This window comes from Poecilia formosa, unplaced genomic scaffold (genome assembly GCF_000485575.1).
Source record: "Poecilia formosa unplaced genomic scaffold, Poecilia_formosa-5.1.2 Scaffold188, whole genome shotgun sequence".
Lineage (NCBI taxonomy): Eukaryota > Metazoa > Chordata > Actinopteri > Cyprinodontiformes > Poeciliidae > Poecilia > Poecilia formosa.
This window is the reverse complement of record NW_006800127.1, coordinates 557644-577464: the sequence shown is the minus strand read 5'-3', so window position 1 is coordinate 577464 and position 19821 is coordinate 557644. Positions and strand designations below refer to the sequence as shown.

Here is a 19821-nt window from a genome sequence, read left to right as displayed (position 1 = left end):
ACAAAAAAGTCTCTCCATAGTGTTATGAACACAAATTTTAATTTAATTCTGCCGATATGCAAACCTAAAATACAACATTATTTATCTTTTTCACAACTTTGAAACAAAAATGTGACTTCATGACATACAATCTGGTAAATATAACTTGAAATGTAAAAATAAATTAGTTGCTATTTCAGATACTACCATCGATCACAAATCTACAATAGATGCCACAATCTGAAACCTCTCTTACCTTGTGTATAGGTAGTTTTATGTCGTGGATCTGTCTGTACTTGACTAAAAGCTTATTGACTGTAATGCCAAACTACTTTGAACCAGATGAACTTGGAGCCTGGTGCCTAGAGCTCAGTTCCCTCCTTGGTTATTAACCTTAAGAGGCAGCTTTGTCACATGTGATTTAGTAAATTATCATACTTTCCACCAGGACTAAAGTTGACAAAAAGTCACGAGGGACTGTCATTATACACGTGATAAAACATTTTGTGTATATCACCTGACTTATAATCCTTCCTAAATGCCAGCTGTAGTGCTTACAATTGAAAACAATGTAATTGGTAAGTATATTACTTATCTCAAGAAAGGACTGGTAATGTGTTCTTTTTTTTTTTTAGAATCCATTATAAAAATTAAATGATCCTGCTCCAGTGTATGTAAGAGAACTTTTAGAAATCCAAGTCTGAGACCATCTGTTGGTTTCATCTTAAGATCAGAGGAGACAGATTTAGTAAAATATTGTTCCCAGGCTGACATAACCACTGATGGGAACACTTTGCATCCCCATTGTCATGGCATGATTCAGTTGAATCTTTCAAAAGATGCAGGGGTAGCAATGACCACCCCCTAAATTTTCTGGATTATTTATCCTTTTTGTGATTGCTTCACACCATGAAGCAGTGTGTTGTGACGTTGCCTTATGCTACGTCTGCAAATGTGCATCCCTGCAATATGTATTAAATCAACTTGAAGCCTATGGCTTCATGTGAACTTTAGACAATGACCGTGTCTGTAACTTAGCAAATAAAAATTTATTTTTTTCTTCCTAATTGGATAGATGACTAAATATCAAAAATAAACAGCATGTAAAGTTGTGGTTAAAACTGTATTTCAACACACTAGAACTTATCAGTGAGCCATGTGTTGTCGAAGCTAGAGTGAAAAACTGAAACAAAAACAACAAAAACGAATCATGATGAGGTCCAAAATATAAATATGACTTTATTTAACAATCCTGAAAGAGATCAGCCATCCGTAAAAGGAATGCTAAATTTAGTCTCTTCTCAAGTCTAAACTGGATATACTTTTAGCAACATACAGTAATTCAGTTTTAAAATAAGCAAGATCACCCATTATCTAAAACACCTTTAACAGTACAGTAAAAACAATGTGGTTCACATACATATTTACAGTCTGTCTAAATGCTGGTGCTCGTTACAAAAATGTTTCATGTGGACAGAAAATGTCCGTTCAAAAGAAATAATAATAATAATAAAAAAAAAATACAATTTTCATTTTATTATGTGATGTTTAAAATTCAGTGGATTCCAAACAGTTTTACATTCATTTGTTTATTTATTTTTTGCATGTAGGTTCAGATTTTTTTAAGAGCTGCTGGAGAAATCTTTAAAATGTGGAAGACATTTAAACTGTAAATGAAAAACTGCACCAGTATGCACCTTCAACTTGCACTTGAAAAACATATTAATGCTTTCGTTTGTTGTCCCCCGTCTACCAATGTTTGACAAAGGAAATGATACAGACAATGTCTGAACACATTCGACAAAGACGGGTTCTAGAAAAAGCACCGTTATACAGTTTAGAACCAGTTTAAGTCTTTGACATCTTTTCTTTTAGCACCAAAACCGAGTTTAAGCAGGCGACCAAATGTTTCAGATAAAGATGTAATGCCATCTGTCTTAGTGTGAATATGAGTGAAGGGTTGTGCTAAAGTTGCAATCATCCTAGTTCCTAAAAATAAAGAGCTTCTCTTTAATGGGTACAAAAAAATTCCCAGGAGCTACTCCCAGCCCCTTTACTGAGACCCTGTAAAAAGATATATGTAAACAAAGGTCTTCATAAGAGCTGGGCACTTGAAAAAAACATCTTAAGCAATTGTTTGAGTGCGACATGGTGTTCAAGTGGTTTTACAACAACAGGGTGTTGTGTTGACATCTGACACATTTGTAGCTTCTTGTAAGATAGCACCATTAAAATATACAGTTAGATTCTGAAGTCCTATAATCACACTTGTTCCCTATGAAAGACGCCTCTTCCAAGAGTGGAATACCAGAGCCGGCCCAAGGCATGAGCAATCGAAGATATGAGAGCAATTGATACAAAACAGAAATACAATGCAGCCGTCCATTTTCACTGCCTTTAGAATTTTATAGTAACAATCTGAAGGGTTAGCGCAGTTCTTAGCGAGTGAGGGCGAGTTCATCTCTTTTCAAAGATTCTGATCTTTTGGGTCAGCTCCCTCACTGCTCCCAAATATGCCTCCACCAAGTATAACTCAGAGTCTTCTGTCTTGGTCTCATTTGTGTAATTATGAATATTTTGCCAAAAGTAAGGCCAACCTCTCACTGATAAACTTAGCAAACCTCACAATCGGTCAATCGAGATTGTTACATTGTCTGTTTAAATTATTTTTTCTCTTCTTACAGTAGGGTCTGTAAGAGCAACAGTAACTGCTGCACGTGTCAAAATATGACTCAATCCAATGTTGTGCACTGTTTAACAGCTCAAATGCTCTAATTAATATAACTGTTGTGGTGAAGCGGGCTTTTTGGTAGTGGTTAAATTGTACTTTCAGAGAAGGATTTGGTCGGATTCGATCTGCATGCAATTCAAGAAGTATTATTAAAAACACAGTGATAAATTTTCTTAAAACGTTTTGTCGTCACCGAAATAAATGCAACAAAATACTGTGATAAAATATTACATCCACATCACCAATCAAGCTAAAACTGATCTAATTTCATTGACCAGCTAACTTCTGTGTCCATATTTAATTGTAGCTCTAGATATTTTATTTTTAAAATAAAAGTGAAGAAATACAAGAAAATAATCTATGTAAAGAGATAAGCTATACAAAAGTGGTCAACCACATTTAATGTAGTGTGAGAATGAAATCTAGCAAACTTACTGAAATTCTTGATAAGCTAACATTAGTTAAAATGTTAGCTCAACCTGCTGCTATAAAGGATGCACATTCATTGGCCAGCAGCTAGGTTTTAGCTAACATGCTAATATTGCTAGCTAACAATAGTAACAAAGGGAGATTAGCGGAGCTGTGGTGACAGCTACAAGGGTCCGCACATCTAACTAACTCTGTTCAGGACCTCACACAGCCTTGGACCGGCTCTGGTGTAACTGAGAACCTACTCCCGATAGTTTCTCATGATTCATTACTTTGGTGAGAACAGAATTTCATTAAATATATGTGTACTCAAACTGAATAAAAAGCTAATTATTGCAGAAATACTGTAAAACAAAACATGGTTAATTTTTAACTGTCAAATTTACTGTATAGTATCTCTGTCAGCACACACAATTCAGGCTTATGCCCTGTTTTTCAAGTTAAGGGAAAGTGCTTTTTAATATGCCATTTATAGCTGTGAATTAAAGGAATAAAATATCTAGATGAAGAAAAAAGTGATTTTTTTTTAAACCACCAACAGAAGACGGAGGCAGTGAAAGGAAAACGCATAATGCTACATGTGACAATCTGTAGTAAATAAAATTATGTGAAGTAACAAAATTGCTAAACCAAGGTTACAGTGAGAATGGCACCAAAGTACCCTCCTACTGTACAATATAAAGCAGGGTATCATAGACATCTTGCAGTAAACAGGCTTATATCAGAAATTAAATAGAAATTGTTATGATCAGAATAAATAATCACATCTATTTTTGTTCTAAATCATGTGTATAAAACCAGTTTAAAAACATCTTGCTTCAAAGCACCATCTCTTTACATTAAAAACCAGCACCGAAACTCACAGTTGAAAAGCCAACAAACTTTGATCCTTCCCATCACCAAAGATGGCAGACTCTAAGAAGGACAAAGTTAGCAGACAATAGAAAAGTACAATAAAAACAAAAAAACAAAAAAACGACACGATGACGATGAGAGTAGCCGATTGAAGGTGAATGAGGTAAGGCAGAACCACGGTGTAGGAGTTTCAAGTGAGTCTGTTGAAACATGCCGACTAAGACCAGCGATTGTAAGGGCCCGTCACATGTGTAAGTGCATAAGGAGACACGGTGATAACGCCGCCTGTTGGAGCAGTGAAAGCCTGCCGTGTTGGGACATTCATTACCCTTCTTGCCTCCGCTGTCTCTTTATCCTCGTCTTCCTCTCCCTCCCTGCCCCCTGATGTTTTTCTGTTCTTCCCCGCACCGCCGCTTCCCTCCATCCTCAGTCTCTCCGCCTCCTCCTCCCGCTCCCGCTCCCGCTTGGCCATCTTGGCGTCCCACATCGCCATCCCGTGGCCTGGCTCGTTCAGGGCTTTGTGCTGGTAGAAGACCAAGGAGATGCGAGTTGGGTGGCGGCGGTTCGGCTTGAGGATGGGGGTGGTGGCGTGGAGCTCGCGGCGCGCGCACTCAATCAGGATTGAGCCGTGTGACGGCGCCACAGCAACGCCGCCAATGTCCTCGTCCAGGAAGTTGTGCTCGCTGTCGGACCACACCTCTTCCTGCTTTGCCTGTTGCGGTTCTTCGAGCGGCGGGGCTTGTAAGGGGAGAGACTGGCCTGGAGGGAAGTCGTGACCCCTGACCTCTCCTGCAACATCTTCTGCAGCCCGAAGAAGTCCATTGAGCCTGCCGAAGAGGCCCTCAGAGGTAGGTCTGGCAGAGAAAGAGGAGGGGGACAGTCTGTGCAGAGCGGAGCAGTGCATCTCGCTGGGCTCAGCTTTAAAGGGAAAGTCGTTGTTGAGGTTCTGTGGAGGTATACGTTCTAGTAAAGCACCCTGCTCACCAGAAGCTGGAGTTAAACCACTCATAGTGGCACCAGCAGTATGGTAGCCGACAGCTACGCCGTTATGCTTAAACTGAAGGTTTGATACGCTGTGGTGGCTGGAGGGGAGGACCTCCCGCTGCGAAGCGATCCCCGCCCCCGGAGAAGAGCAGCTGCTGACGCTGTGGCTGTAAGCAGCGGCTTGATTTCTCTCCGGTGTGGCTCTGCCAACACTGGTGGGTCTCGGTGGTACTCCATAAGCGCTGTAGAAGCCTTGAGGCTCTTTTTGGGGAAAACAGACGGCATGTGTTTTCATTGTAATTTTCTTACAAAAGCAAAAACGTTCGGATGATTAGATGTGCCGTACTACCTTTATTGGGGGTTTCAGATTTGACTTTCCCAGGAGTGAGAGATGACATGCCGAGCTTCTTCTCCATCTTCTCTGCCTGCGCCTTCAGACGAGCTTCCTGTCTTATCTTACGAGCAGATTTCACAGGCTCAGCCAGCAGGCGCACCTGAAAACAAATGGACCCAATAAATACAAAAAAAACCCAAAACAAAACAAAAAACATTTAAACATAATTTTTCACAGTCAATTAAAAAATTTGCCCCTGAATCTAAGTTGGATTTATTATGAGTTGGGAAAATTAACTGGAACGCCAATCCCAAAGTCAGACTTCTCATTCTGAAAGTCATAGAAGTTTTCAGAAGTCTCGCAACAACAATACTAAGCTGTAGTGTAAAACATGTAAGAGTGTATCTGAAGCCAGTGTTGCACATAGCGCCTTCAGCTCTAAATTAAAAGTGATGCTTACATGTGGAATGTGCAGCGTAAAACAATTTTAATTTGCAAAAAGGGAAAACCATGTATCATTTCCCTACTACTCCACAATTATCTGCAACTTTATGTTGTTCTGTTACATGGACTCCTCAAAAAATATACAACATTTGCATGGGATAAAAATTGCAACAGGATATAAAAAGATTTAAGGGGTTAAAGTACGACTGGAACCAAACATGGACCGTTGACCGTTCTGCTTCTACGCACCACAAATCTGGATCAAGTTTCCAGAAAACTGCAAAAGAGCTGAAACACTGAGTTCCTACTAAAAACCCACCTGTTTAGAATTGTTTTTGAATAATAATAAATGAAACATTGACCAATATATTTGATGTGTATTGATGATTTTGATAATGGTATTCATCAAAATGTAACGTGTGTTCTTGGTCTTCTCAGTTGTTGACTGTATGGCGTCTTTTATGACTTTGTATATTTGTGTTTTTATGATGTAAAGCACTTTGAACTGCCTTGTTGCTGAAATATGCTATACAAATGAACTTTTTCTCCCCCTAAACGTTTGAGCAGAGCTTCACTGACCACTTACCTCTCTGGGGAAGGAGGAGAGAACATGCAAAGCTCCACTCCGGATCTTGGCCCACTGGCCTTCAACCTGACCAAACTCGTCTTTGTCAGAGATCTTGTACAGTGGGAGCACATGAAGCTGTTCATCCTCAGGTATATTCCGCACCGCACGGTTATCTTCCTTTGTTAAAGTGCAAACCTGAAAAAGCACACCAGGCAGAGGTCAAGAGTTTCATTTCTTTCTGAAAAATATGACACTGGTTGACTTCTTCTAAGGCGTGAAATGATTGGTGTCAACTTGAATTACAGGACACCAGCTATTGTAAAAAAAGCGAGCCCTTTTTTTTCCTTGTAATTTTTGAAAAAATACAGACCAGTGACACAATGAAAACTGGTTGTGATCCACCTATATAAAAGTACATTCATGTTTTTTAATTCCTCAAACAAGATTCAAATCTAGATCCATTTGTGAATCAGAGGCAATATTTACAGACATTCCCTTTCCGATATGGTTGAGATTTGAGAAGAAGAATTAGCAAATATTTCAGTCTCCACATGTCCAAAGCTGATGGAGACATTAGCCAAAAAACAAAAAAAAAAAAAAACTTGCTATCTAAAGCTGCTTCTAGGAAGTAGTGATTCAGGGGCACTTGAAAAAAAAAATCCATGCCTCCCTTTTCAGATTTTTATTTGTTGAGAAAAACTGGAACCATGAGTCATTCCCCTTCCACTTTACAGATAAGCAGTAGTTCACGTTGATCTACTACAAACAATGACCAACAAAACACAATAAAGTTTGTGGTTTGAATTAGTCAAAAATTGAAAAAGTCCAAGAGATGCTAATACTTTTGTAAAGCACAGCCAGCATTGCCTAAGAGTAACCAGCAGTTCTGACTGATCGCTTACCACGGTGCTGCCGTTGTTCATGTTGCTGGTGTCTTTGTGAGCGTGAGCGCAGAAATCTACGCAAGCTGTGACCCCTGAAAAAGGACGACCCTCCATCCTGCCCAGCCGGCAAGCGTCCCCTGCAGCCTCGCACTCCACCTGTGAAAGGCAGGAGGAAAATAAGACACTCGAAAAGTGCTATCGGAAAAAAAACTGGGGCAAATTACAAGGCTGCATGTAAACATTCTCTAGTCCACTGATGATGGTCCAGAAGACATTGAATGAATAAATAAAAGTAACAGAGTCAGCAAAAGTTTCAAAGCGACCCCAACTGTAGCTATTATTCTGCAGTTTCAATGTTTCATACCTGGTTCTGGAATGCCACTGGAGCCAGTTTTTTGTAGAGTGGAGCGAGATCAGTGGCCAAACTCTGAAGGTTGCTCTCAATCTTCGCCTCCTAAAAATAACAAATTTAGGATTTGTTTCTTTGGTTGCTGAAAAATGACTTGTTTGATGCTTTCTTTTTATGTCTTCTAATGTAATACTCAACGCTGGCCACTAGGGGGCAAAATGCTGGAATACATTTATGTACATTTATAGCAAATTAAAGAGTGAAGTGCATTTTATTATATTGTAAAACAAAACAAACATACACCGATGACACAGACAACACATTATGACAACAAACAGTGGAGTGACGGTTTCTAGCAGTATTTTAGGAGCTATAATCGACTGAAAAACTGATGAAAACATCCTCTAACCTCCTCTCGGAGGTCTCCAAGCAGACGAAACTTGCGGGGCACTTTGCTGCGGGCAAACTTGCAGCCATTGAAGTACATGCTCCAGGAACAGCCAAAGGAGAACGAGGCTCCGCAGGTGTCAGGGTTCAAACCCTGGCATGCACACGTGCGACTGCAGGGACAGAAAGGCTCGATCAGAGACGGAACAGAAACGGTCGGGATGAAGCAGCTCAACAGGAAAACAGCAAGTAAAAAAAAAAAAAGCAACACACTCTTCGTTGAGGGCGCAACGGCGACTGGTGGGGGAGCCGTATTTAAAGAGGGTCTCTGTGAGGTCTTGGTAAAGGTGGTCCGCCACCGTTCGAGGGATTCCCTCCCACGCCAGGATGAGGATCACCAACACAGCCGTGTCGCAGTAGTGGCCCGGTCTTTGTCGGACCAAGCACAGCAACTTCTCCTCTTCGCTCCCACGTCGGATCACCTGGTGGGTGGATCGGGATGTGACAAGTCAGATGGCGAGCAGAGACCGCACACACACACAAAATCACGGTTCAGAAGGAAGAAGCCGTTTTCCTTAAACACACAACTGGCGTCAACATGTAATCAAGGTGAGAAAATGATGGGATTATGAGCTTCACAGCAATCACACACCCATTTAGCAATGGGACACCCCTGGGAGCTCTTGCCCTCTTTCCCAGTGTAAACAACAACTTCCACCCTCACTGCGTTTCCTTTGGCACCATACCTGTGAGCAGAAAAACAAACATGTCATCCTCTGCATGTAACGCAATAACCCAGTATAATCCTGTAATCCATATCCAGATGTCACTAAATTTAAATATTTTTTTTCATAAACATAATTTCTAGAGCTTTTCCTTTTTTTCCCCCAAATTCTAGATATTTCTGACAAAATAAGATTTATCTAAAGTCTTTCTATCCAGAGGCTCCACGATGCTAAAGTTGGCTTCTAATTCGGAAGTGTAGTAAATGAATATTTCACAGTTTTCTTGGTATCTGGAACAACTGAGATCAGCTCTGTCTCTATTTCTGTTAATCAATAACATTTGAAATCAGATTTAAATTATTCAACACTAATTCCAGACTTTTGAAGTACAGTTGCTGGCTGTTTATTTGTAGGAGTCTGTAAAGAATATTTGTTTCAAACTCTTTTTTTTGGCATTGAAAACAAACAATTTATGAACCACATATCTCTGTCTAAAATCTAGTTAACAACTAAGATTTTAAGCAATTTAGAGGCCAAGAAAGGCAGTGACATGTGCCTATTTTTTTTTTTTTAATTTTTGAATGAGTATTAATTGGTCAAGCTTTCAAAATAAAAATGCTGCTGTATTATTGGTCTGACGTGGCAAATCAAAGAAAATAAACACAACTTTATAATTGCAAAAAACACTGTATTTTTAAGAAGGTTCAATGTTTATCTTTTTGAAAATAGGATATGGAATAATATTTAATATGCTTTGACTGAAGTCAATAGCTTAAACGTAATGATCATAACCATTATTATGATCATTACTAGTAGTAATATTGGTAATATAATATCCCAATATTAACAAATTTAAAATCTGCCCTTTATTAGTCAGAAAGTTAGTTGGCAGACAAAACCCACAATCCACGCTTGTAATTTTAGTGCTAACAGTAACCTCACTTAGCATAATGCAAATAGGCAACTACTTGCAGAGAAGAAGTCATGTTATTTCCTTTTTGAAGTAAGGAAAATAAGACATCATAAAACAAGACAGAAACCCTTTTTTGTGCAGTTAAAAAAAAATAAAAAATCCAAAAACCAGCAACATTTAACGCTCAGTGCTCCTGAGAGGTAAATATATCATCTGAGTCTTTAACACCAGAGATAACTGATTTGGTTTTAATGGTAATTTCATTTTAATACAGTAAAACCAACTAAGAAATGTAATTACGGTTATATTAAACCTTTTCATTCCTAGCACCTGGCTTCGCATAGTTTCTATTTGTCGCCACAGTAGGTCTCGTCTGGGGGTCAGACCACATTAACCACACTTCATTAAACTGATACTTGTTACATTAGTTTACACATCCTCTCCCTGCATCCTGACTCTATCGGCTACTTTAAATTCTCTCAACCTAGTAATTATTTATTATTGTTCCAGTAAGAACGTGCTGTAACTTGGACAGTGATGGAGCCAAGGACCTTTGAAACAAGCTGTCACCTAAGCTTATGGCCCCCTGGTCTCAGCTTTACGGTTTCTTGTTTCAGCACGCTGTGTGTTTCTGTGTTTTTGTGCACAAGTGTTGTAGCGTGACACTTAGGGTGAATGTCAAAATACCTTAACCAAACTTCCTTCTTATTCAGAGTAGTTGTAACATAGCTGTTTACTCCTTGTGACCTGGAGGTTCTCAAAGTTTCGGTAAAGCAATTCAATGTACCTGTTTTCCATCATTTCCCTTACGGCGGCAACGTTGGGTCCTGCCCCAAGGTGAGTGTAGTAAGGGCCTTCCTCCTTTTCAATAACTTGGTCTGTGGAAAAAACAGACACCTTATGGCTAAAGACACGAATTCAGCATTCAAAAGTGTTCATGCAGATCCAAACATGGCAGAGAAACACAGTATTAATATGGACGAAGTGTAAATTGCAAAATTATTCACACCCCTTGAACTACTGTAATACTGTTTATAAAAGTGCAATCACAAAGCAACTGACTGGAAGAAATATTTAGTAGGGCACTCTGCTTGCCAAATATATTTGGCCTGTTGATTGGTCTTTAAATGGCTTTGTTTTCCACGTCAAATGGACATTTTTAGTGGCTGAAATGCTTAACCTCACAGAGAGTAGTGAGCAAATTAGAAAGACTGAAAAAGAAAGAGATGAGTCAGGAAATTGTCGGTAACTGCAATTGATACAGATATTGTCGCCACCTTGAGCATTTATGTTCTCCTATATTCTTAAACCTGTCTTATGTGATATTACAGACATTAAGACCAATGTGAATTTGTTGTACTTCTTATTCCACAACTTTACTTTTCCTTTAATGAGTGCCATTATGTTGTGAATGATACAAAGCAGAGCTAACTCACCCACACAGTGACAGGAAGGAAGATCTGCCAGTTTTTTGGAAGGTGTACTGAGCAGGTTCTTGATGGGGGTATCCAGGAAACTCATCGGAGACTCCAGAAAGCTGTTGACACCATTCCTGGTTGGAGTGGACTCTACAGGGTGAGCCCCGTCAGTCGCTGTGGACAGGACAGTGACGGACCCGGACGTCTCTAGCTTATAGTAGTTCTGTTGGCTTGGAGGAGGGGAGTCAGGAGGCCCTGAGAAGCCGTTGCTCAGAACACGGAACCCATTGACGTTGCTAGTAAAAGCTGGTTTTGCAGGGCTGGCGATAGGATGAGTGCCGTGCTGAAGCTCGCCAGCAGGCGGCGCTACCTGAGATAACACGTGGCTCTCTGCTGGTCCCGCAACGAAACCATTGCATTGATTGTGTGGGAGAGGCAGACCATTAGGAAGCGACCACTGGTGGTTTTCTCCAGCACCAGTGTGGTTCGTGGTGAACAGATTGTTGGGATTCTGAGACAAACTTGTATTGTGAATGTTACTTTGATGGATCAGTTGCCTCCTTCCTTCTTGAGCCTCAGCCAAGTATTTCTTCAAATCAATTTGAGCCAACGGCAAAAAGAAATTGTTCTTGGGTTGACGACTCGATTTCCCGTGTGGGAGACCATTCTGGCCTCGGCTCCTGTGAGGCGTCTCCCCACCCTGCCCGGTCCTACGACTCGCTCCCTCCTGTAATCCATCGCTTTTCTTCTTCCTGGGCTTGGACGGCGTAGTTTTGGTCTTTTTTAAGGGAGGCTTTTTCTGACAGGGGCTTTGCTGGGATTTGTAGTTGTACTTTATAGCTGAAACAGGTGTTCCCTTAGGGGGGCCGTTGTCGGACTGTTGATTGTGCCGCGCCTGGATGATGAAGGCCAGTTCCGCCAGCTGAGCTGCCACTTCTTCCTCGTCCCTGTTCCTCCTCATTTTAATGACGCACCTTTCCCTGTCCTCTCCTAAGCGCTCATGACCCCTGCTGGAGTCCTCATAGCTACACTGTGAATGGATGACATAAGGAGACTGACTCTGGTTTGTCCCCCTGCAGTTTGAGGGCATTTCTTCGACAGAAGGCTTTGTGTCAGAGCTCAGCCTTCTGGAGCACTGAATGACATTCCCCTGCCTGGCCACAGGAGGGCGTATCACTGAAGTCTGGTGTAGCGGTGAGCTGATGACCGAGACTTTGTTGTAGTGGATGGCTGATGCACGTTTAGCTGCTTGCTGTGCAGGATTTGTGTGGAAACCTGGGGAACTGGAGGAAATGGGGTGTTCACCATTACTTTCAGCTTTAATGGGACCTGAGGGGCTTTGTGGTATTACCGCCAATTGAGTCAAGGCCTCGATAGCAATAGCCTGATCAAAACTAAGGTTTCTCCTCTCCGCCAAGGACTGCACACTGGGTAACAGGACACTTTGAGGAGGTTCACTTTTGATGGGTTGGGGAGTCCTTTGCAAATTAGCAGGAGTGTTTTTCTTCAACTCATCTTTTTCTGTTTTGACAAAGTGCAAATCTGGCGGTTCTGTCTTAATGGAGCACAGAATGGAAGAACGTGTACCGAGAAGTTTCTCCTCTAGTCCCTTCCTCTCTGTGACAGACAGGCAGACAACTGCTGCCAACATCGACAGAGGATCTTCGCACGTATCGTCGTCTTGCCTAGTCAGCTGCGTGGTAGTCTGCTCAGTGATCCACAGCCACGGCTCTTCCAGTTTGATCTTCTTTAGTGGAAGTGACACATCATCTGGAGACGCCTTTGGCCCGTTCTCTGAGTTGTCTTTTGGGATTGTGGCAATAATAGTCCTTTGAAGCTCCGATGCCATTGAAGTCCTTTTACATGCTGATTTCAGATCAGACTGAGACCCGTTGGTCATATTAGCACCGTTAGGCTTTGTAAGACTCCCATCAGAACCATTCTGATGAGTCACAGAAGAGCATATGTGGCGATGAAGTGCAGAATTGGTCAAATCCATCTCTGACTCTCTTTTAATAAGTGCTGGCTGTCCACTGTGGTTGGTGAAGGGCTGGACAATGACGGGAGATTGAGTGTGAGGTATGTGGTCATCCTCCTCCTCGTCCTCCTCCGCTGCCATGTAGGTATCATCCATCTGTTCCTTGCCTTTGCCATTTATTGAGCCGATTTCAGGAGCCACCTGAGAAGCAGAGGAGAAACATGAAGAAGAAAGCTGACTCAACGATCTCTGGCAGAATACAGTGATTTAGCATGAGTAAAAATACAGTGTGAATTTCAAAGCATCAAATCATATTCTTGTGCTAGATTGGCTCAGTCATATCCAGACTTACAAAGACGTGAAAACTGATGTTCTTGAAACTCCACAAAATCTCTTGCTTGAGCTCGAACTATTTTGCAAACGAAAATAGGCCAAAACGTCAGTTTCTAGATGCAGATACATTTCAGGTTTTGAGATGAATGAACACTTTTGTGAAGCTGGATATTTAAAAGCATTTGTCCACAGCTGAGGTGAAGATTCAGGTATCCTGCAGAGTGCAGAGAGAGGTACTGACCCTGAGGTAGCCAAGAGCTACTAAGTAAACATTTGAAAAACACCCGCACCTCATGACATCGCTGCTATCTGAGGTTCGCTGAGTTCATGTGTGCAGCATGCATGCACAAGTTGTGTTTGACGCTTTACACAGAGGTGTTTCCTTGAGCATGCCATAAAAATGTGCAAATTTACGCAGCCATTCACACAGACTATGTCAGCCCATGTGCATACAGTCATGTGAGTGGTGCAGTGCAGCTTTTCACATCATTCAAGACTATTGACGACAAAAAGTGTAACAGTACTCCAAAGGTCCAAAGTACCAATGCACATTGATTGCCCACCAAAAGCCAAGGCAAACACACACTCAACGTAATCTGTGACTACATGCAAACAATCATTTCCCCATTTTATAGTGTCTGTGGAGGTTTTGTGTTGTTCTAGATGTTATCTTAGGACCAAGGCAGACATATTTTTATTCTAAAAATGTGGACTAAATATTGTTGAGAGTTTTGTACAAATATTTCTTGTTTCTCATCCTCTTGACTCAGCCCTGAAAATGTGACATGGCTTGAAACAGCACAGGCCTTTATATAAGACTCAGATCTACATCCTTCAGCAAGGGAAGTATGACTAAACATGCAGCAGGAAACAAAACATTTTGAAAAGCACCAATAATGTGCTAAAGCTAAGCTGCAGATAGAATTTATAACTGGAGGTTACAGTGTAATATCATAACCTGTGTCGTACACAGTTTTGTAAGCCCCATGTTCAAGCTAATGAACTAGCAGGACAGCAGGGGTGCGCGGGTTATGTTCTTCATCACTTTTTTACCTGGCATAAACTCTCATTAAACTCCACGGTCACTGATTTAGAACTGTTTGGAGAGGGAGATATGCACACCAGCCTTACAGCCTCTCAATACAAACCAGACGCCTTTGAACTAACAGAACAAATAGGAAACACATGTGCTGACCACATAATTATGTTTTTTATCAACATTTTTCCATCTGGGTCAAGTTGACTCTGATGCTCTATTACAACAGTGGGGCGCTTTTACTGTATTGCAGTGGATCCAAAAAGAAGTCAAAGAGATTTTTAGCTATATATCATGAACAGCGCTATCATCTGAACATAAAGCTGGCCTGCTGTAAGCAACTCAGAAATGTCCTGTTTGTGATGTACACAGTGTGTTTTGTTTTATGGAGGCATGTGGTGTACAAAGAATTGAGCCTTGTGATGTCCCACATGTGATCACTTCAGGGTCGCCATGCGTTCAGATGAATATTCACTGTAAAAGCTTACGTTCACTCTCCATGGGCTTGAATGCAATATTAATGTTAGACATTTAAAGATGAATTTGAACTGGTGGAGTTCACTTATTAAACCACATGGTGTCCTGGGTCGAAGAGACCTTCAGGCATAGAGCCCAAACTTTCATTAGAATCGAGGTTAGGGCTTTGGAAGTCCGTTCCAGAAGTTGATCTGGTCTTTTTAAAACATCCTTGGATCTATGTTTCGGAGTATTTTTTTCTTCTAGGAACACCAGCGTCTGTGTAAGTTTTAACAACATGACCCAAACGTCCCCCTCGGATGTCAGGAAATTGGTTCGGATGCTGAGAAACCACTAAGGATCCAATCTGTCATAAACTGGAAACTGCTTGAACACCGTTGTTGCCGTCTACAGTGTTACGAAGGTTGCTGACCAAAAGATTTTTCACTCTGCTCCAAAACGGACACATTCAAGTGCAGATGAAGTTTCAGTGTCGTCTGTGTTTTACAACAAGTCGTATATAAACAGACCAAGAAATAAAATTGTGGCNAGATTAGCGGAGCTGTGGTGACAGCTACAAGGGTCCCCACATCTAACTAACTCTGTTCAGGACCTCACACAGCCTTGGACCGGCTCTGGTGTAACTGAGAACCTACTCCCGATAGTTTCTCATGATTCATTACTTTGGTGAGAACAGAATTTCATTAAATATATGTGTACTCAAACTGAATAAAAAGCTAATTATTGCAGAAATACTGTAAAACAAAACATGGTTAATTTTTAACTGTCAAATTTACTGTATAGTATCTCTGTCAGCACACACAATTCAGGCTTATGCCCTGTTTTTCAAGTTAAGGGAAAGTGCTTTTTAATATGCCATTTATAGCTGTGAATTAAAGGAATAAAATATCTAGATGAAGAAAAAAGTGATTTTTTTTTAAACCACCAACAGAAGACGGAGGCAGTGAAAGGAAAACGCATAATGCTACATGTGACAATCTGTAGTAAATAAAATTATGTGAAGTAACAAAATTGCTAAACCAAGGTTACAGTGAGAATGGCACCAAAGTACCCTCCTACTGTACAATATAAAGCAGGGTATCATAGACATCTTGCAGTAAACAGGCTTATATCAGAAATTAAATAGAAATTGTTATGATCAGAATAAATAATCACATCTTTTTTTGTTCTAAATCATGTGTATAAAACCAGTTTAAAAACATCTTGCTTCAAAGCACCATCTCTTTACATTAAAAACCAGCACCGAAACTCACAGTTGAAAAGCCAACAAACTTTGATCCTTCCCATCACCAAAGATGGCAGACTCTAAGAAGGACAAAGTTAGCAGACAATAGAAAAGTACAATAAAAACAAAAAAACAAAAAAACGACACGATGACGATGAGAGTAGCCGATTGAAGGTGAATGAGGTAAGGCAGAACCACGGTGTAGGAGTTTCAAGTGAGTCTGTTGAAACATGCCGACTAAGACCAGCGATTGTAAGGGCCCGTCACATGTGTAAGTGCATAAGGAGACACGGTGATGACGCCGCCTGTCGGCGCAGTGAAAGCCTGCCGTGTTGGGACATTCATTACCCTTCTTGCCTCCGCTGTCTCTTTATCCTCGTCTTCCTCTCCCTCCCTGCCCCCTGATGTTTTTCTGTTCTTCCCCGCACCGCCGCTTCCCTCCATCCTCAGTCTCTCCGCCTCCTCCTCCCGCTCCCGCTCCCGCTTGGCCATCTTGGCGTCCCACATCGCCATCCCGTGGCCTGGCTCGTTCAGGGCTTTGTGCTGGTAGAAGACCAAGGAGATGCGAGTTGGGTGGCGGCGGTTCGGCTTGAGGATGGGGGTGGTGGCGTGGAGCTCGCGGCGCGCGCACTCAATCAGGATTGAGCCGTGTGACGGCGCCACAGCAACGCCGCCAATGTCCTCGTCCAGGAAGTTGTGCTCGCTGTCGGACCACACCTCTTCCTGCTTTGCCTGTTGCGGTTCTTCGAGCGGCGGGGTTTGTAAAGGGAGAGACTGGCCTGGAGGGAAGTCGTGACCCCTGACCTCTCCTGCAACATCTTCTGCAGCCCGAAGAAGTCCATTGAGCCTGCCGAAGAGGCCCTCAGAGGTAGGTCTGGCAGAGAAAGAGGAGGGGGACAGTCTGTGCAGAGCGGAGCAGTGCATCTCGCTGGGCTCAGCTTTAAAGGGAAAGTCGTTGTTGAGGTTCTGTGGAGGTATACGTTCTAGTAAAGCACCCTGCTCACCAGAAGCTGGAGTTAAACCACTCATAGTGGCACCAGCAGTATGGTAGCCGACAGCTACGCCGTTATGCTTAAACTGAAGGTTTGATACGCTGTGGTGGCTGGAGGGGAGGACCTCCCGCTGCGAAGCGATCCCCGCCCCCGGAGAAGAGCAGCTGCTGACGCTGTGGCTGTAAGCAGCGGCTTGATTTCTCTCCGGTGTGGCTCTGCCAACACTGGTGGGTCTCGGTGGTACTCCATAAGCGCTGTAGAAGCCTTGAGGCTCTTTTTGGGGAAAACAGACGGCATGTGTTTTCATTGTAATTTTCTTACAAAAGCAAAAACGTTCGGATGATTAGATGTGCCGTACTACCTTTATTGGGGGTTTCAGATTTGACTTTCCCAGGAGTGAGAGATGACATGCCGAGCTTCTTCTCCATCTTCTCTGCCTGCGCCTTCAGACGAGCTTCCTGTCTTATCTTACGAGCAGATTTCACAGGCTCAGCCAGCAGGCGCACCTGAAAACAAATGGACCCAATAAATACAAAAAAAACCCAAAACAAAACAAAAAACATTTAAACATAATTTTTCACAGTCAATTAAAAAATTTGCCCCTGAATCTAAGTTGGATTTATTATGAGTTGGGAAAATTAACTGGAACGCCAATCCCAAAGTCAGACTTCTCATTCTGAAAGTCATAGAAGTTTTCAGAAGTCTCGCAACAACAATACTAAGCTGTAGTGTAAAACATGTAAGAGTGTATCTGAAGCCAGTGTTGCACATAGCGCCTTCAGCTCTAAATTAAAAGTGATGCTTACATGTGGAATGTGCAGCGTAAAACAATTTTAATTTGCAAAAAGGGAAAACCATGTATCATTTCCCTACTACTCCACAATTATCTGCAACTTTATGTTGTTCTGTTACATGGACTCCTCAAAAAATATACAACATTTGCATGGGATAAAAATTGCAACAGGATATAAAAAGATTTAAGGGGTTAAAGTACGACTGGAACCAAACATGGACCGTTGACCGTTCTGCTTCTACGCACCACAAATCTGGATCAAGTTTCCAGAAAACTGCAAAAGAGCTGAAACACTGAGTTCCTACTAAAAACCCACCTGTTTAGAATTGTTTTTGAATAATAATAAATGAAACATTGACCAATATATTTGATGTGTATTGATGATTTTGATAATGGTATTCATCAAAATGTAACGTGTGTTCTTGGTCTTCTCAGTTGTTGACTGTATGGCGTCTTTTATGACTTTGTATATTTGTGTTTTTATGATGTAAAGCACTTTGAACTGCCTTGTTGCTGAAATATGCTATACAAATGAACTTTTTCTCCCCCTAAACGTTTGAGCAGAGCTTCACTGACCACTTACCTCTCTGGGGAAGGAGGAGAGAACATGCAAAGCTCCACTCCGGATCTTGGCCCACTGGCCTTCAACCTGACCAAACTCGTCTTTGTCAGAGATCTTGTACAGTGGGAGCACATGAAGCTGTTCATCCTCAGGTATATTCCGCACCGCACGGTTATCTTCCTTTGTTAAAGTGCAAACCTGAAAAAGCACACCAGGCAGAGGTCAAGAGTTTCATTTCTTTCTGAAAAATATGACACTGGTTGTCTTCTTCTAAGGCGTGAAATGATTGGTGTCAACTTGCATTACAGGACACCAGCTATTGTAAAAAAAGCGAGCCCTTTTTTTTCCTTGTAATTTTTGAAAAAATACAGACCAGTGACACAATGAAAACTGGTTGTGATCCACCTATATAAAAGTACATTCATGTTTTTTAATTCCTCAAACAAGATTCAAATCTAGATCCATTTGTGAATCAGAGGCAATATTTACAGACATTCCCTTTCCGATATGGTTGAGATTTGAGAAGAAGAATTAGCAAATATTTCAGTCTCCACATGTCCAAAGCTGATGGAGACATTAGCCAAAAAACAAAAAAAAAAAAAAACTTGCTATCTAAAGCTGCTTCTAGGAAGTAGTGATTCAGGGGCACTTGAAAAAAAAAATCCATGCCTCCCTTTTCAGATTTTTATTTGTTGAGAAAAACTGGAACCATGAGTCATTCCCCTTCCACTTTACAGATAAGCAGTAGTTCACGTTGATCTACTACAAACAATGACCAACAAAACACAATAAAGTTTGTGGTTTGAATTAGTCAAAAATTGAAAAAGTCCAAGAGATGCTAATACTTTTGTAAAGCACAGCCAGCATTGCCTAAGAGTAACCAGCAGTTCTGACTGATCGCTTACCACGGTGCTGCCGTTGTTCATGTTGCTGGTGTCTTTGTGAGCGTGAGCGCAGAAATCTACGCAAGCTGTGACCCCTGAAAAAGGACGACCCTCCATCCTGCCCAGCCGGCAAGCGTCCCCTGCAGCCTCGCACTCCACCTGTGAAAGGCAGGAGGAAAATAAGACACTCGAAAAGTGCTATCGGAAAAAAAACTGGGGCAAATTACAAGGCTGCATGTAAACATTCTCTAGTCCACTGATGATGGTCCAGAAGACATTGAATGAATAAATAAAAGTAACAGAGTCAGCAAAAGTTTCAAAGCGACCCCAACTGTAGCTATTATTCTGCAGTTTCAATGTTTCATACCTGGTTCTGGAATGCCACTGGAGCCAGTTTTTTGTAGAGTGGAGCGAGATCAGTGGCCAAACTCTGAAGGTTGCTCTCAATCTTCGCCTCCTAAAAATAACAAATTTAGGATTTGTTTCTTTGGTTGCTGAAAAATGACTTGTTTGATGCTTTCTTTTTATGTCTTCTAATGTA

The 19821-nt window shown here is 41.6% G+C and overlaps 2 protein-coding genes across 2 annotated transcripts in view; both read right to left on the bottom strand.

Moving 5' to 3' along the window:
- Positions 1 to 1193: 1193 nt before the first annotated feature.
- Positions 1194 to 13395, bottom strand: LOC103147743 (methylcytosine dioxygenase TET3-like). Its single transcript, XM_016678695.1, has 10 exons — positions 11019 to 13395; positions 10370 to 10460; positions 8597 to 8690; positions 8218 to 8426; positions 7967 to 8117; positions 7573 to 7662; positions 7227 to 7364; positions 6343 to 6519; positions 5328 to 5472; positions 1194 to 5239 (listed from the first exon to the last, which is right to left on the bottom strand). The coding sequence occupies exons 1-10, from the start codon at positions 13132 to 13134 to the stop codon at positions 4212 to 4214; spliced, it is 4239 nt and encodes a 1412-aa protein (XP_016534181.1). The 5' UTR covers positions 13135 to 13395; the 3' UTR covers positions 1194 to 4211.
- A 1964-nt stretch (positions 13396 to 15359) lies between these two features.
- The window catches only part of LOC103147714 (methylcytosine dioxygenase TET1-like), a 33765-nt gene continuing 29303 nt past the window's right edge, over positions 15360 to 19821 (bottom strand). Inside the window, exons 7-11 of the mRNA XM_016678694.1 lie at positions 19648 to 19737; positions 19302 to 19439; positions 18418 to 18594; positions 17403 to 17547; positions 15360 to 17314 (exon numbers count right to left, since the gene is read on the bottom strand). Coding sequence (XP_016534180.1) covers positions 16287 to 17314; positions 17403 to 17547; positions 18418 to 18594; positions 19302 to 19439; positions 19648 to 19737 — 1578 coding nt within the window. The 3' untranslated portion in view covers positions 15360 to 16286. The remainder of the gene's footprint in view (positions 17315 to 17402; positions 17548 to 18417; positions 18595 to 19301; positions 19440 to 19647; positions 19738 to 19821) is intronic.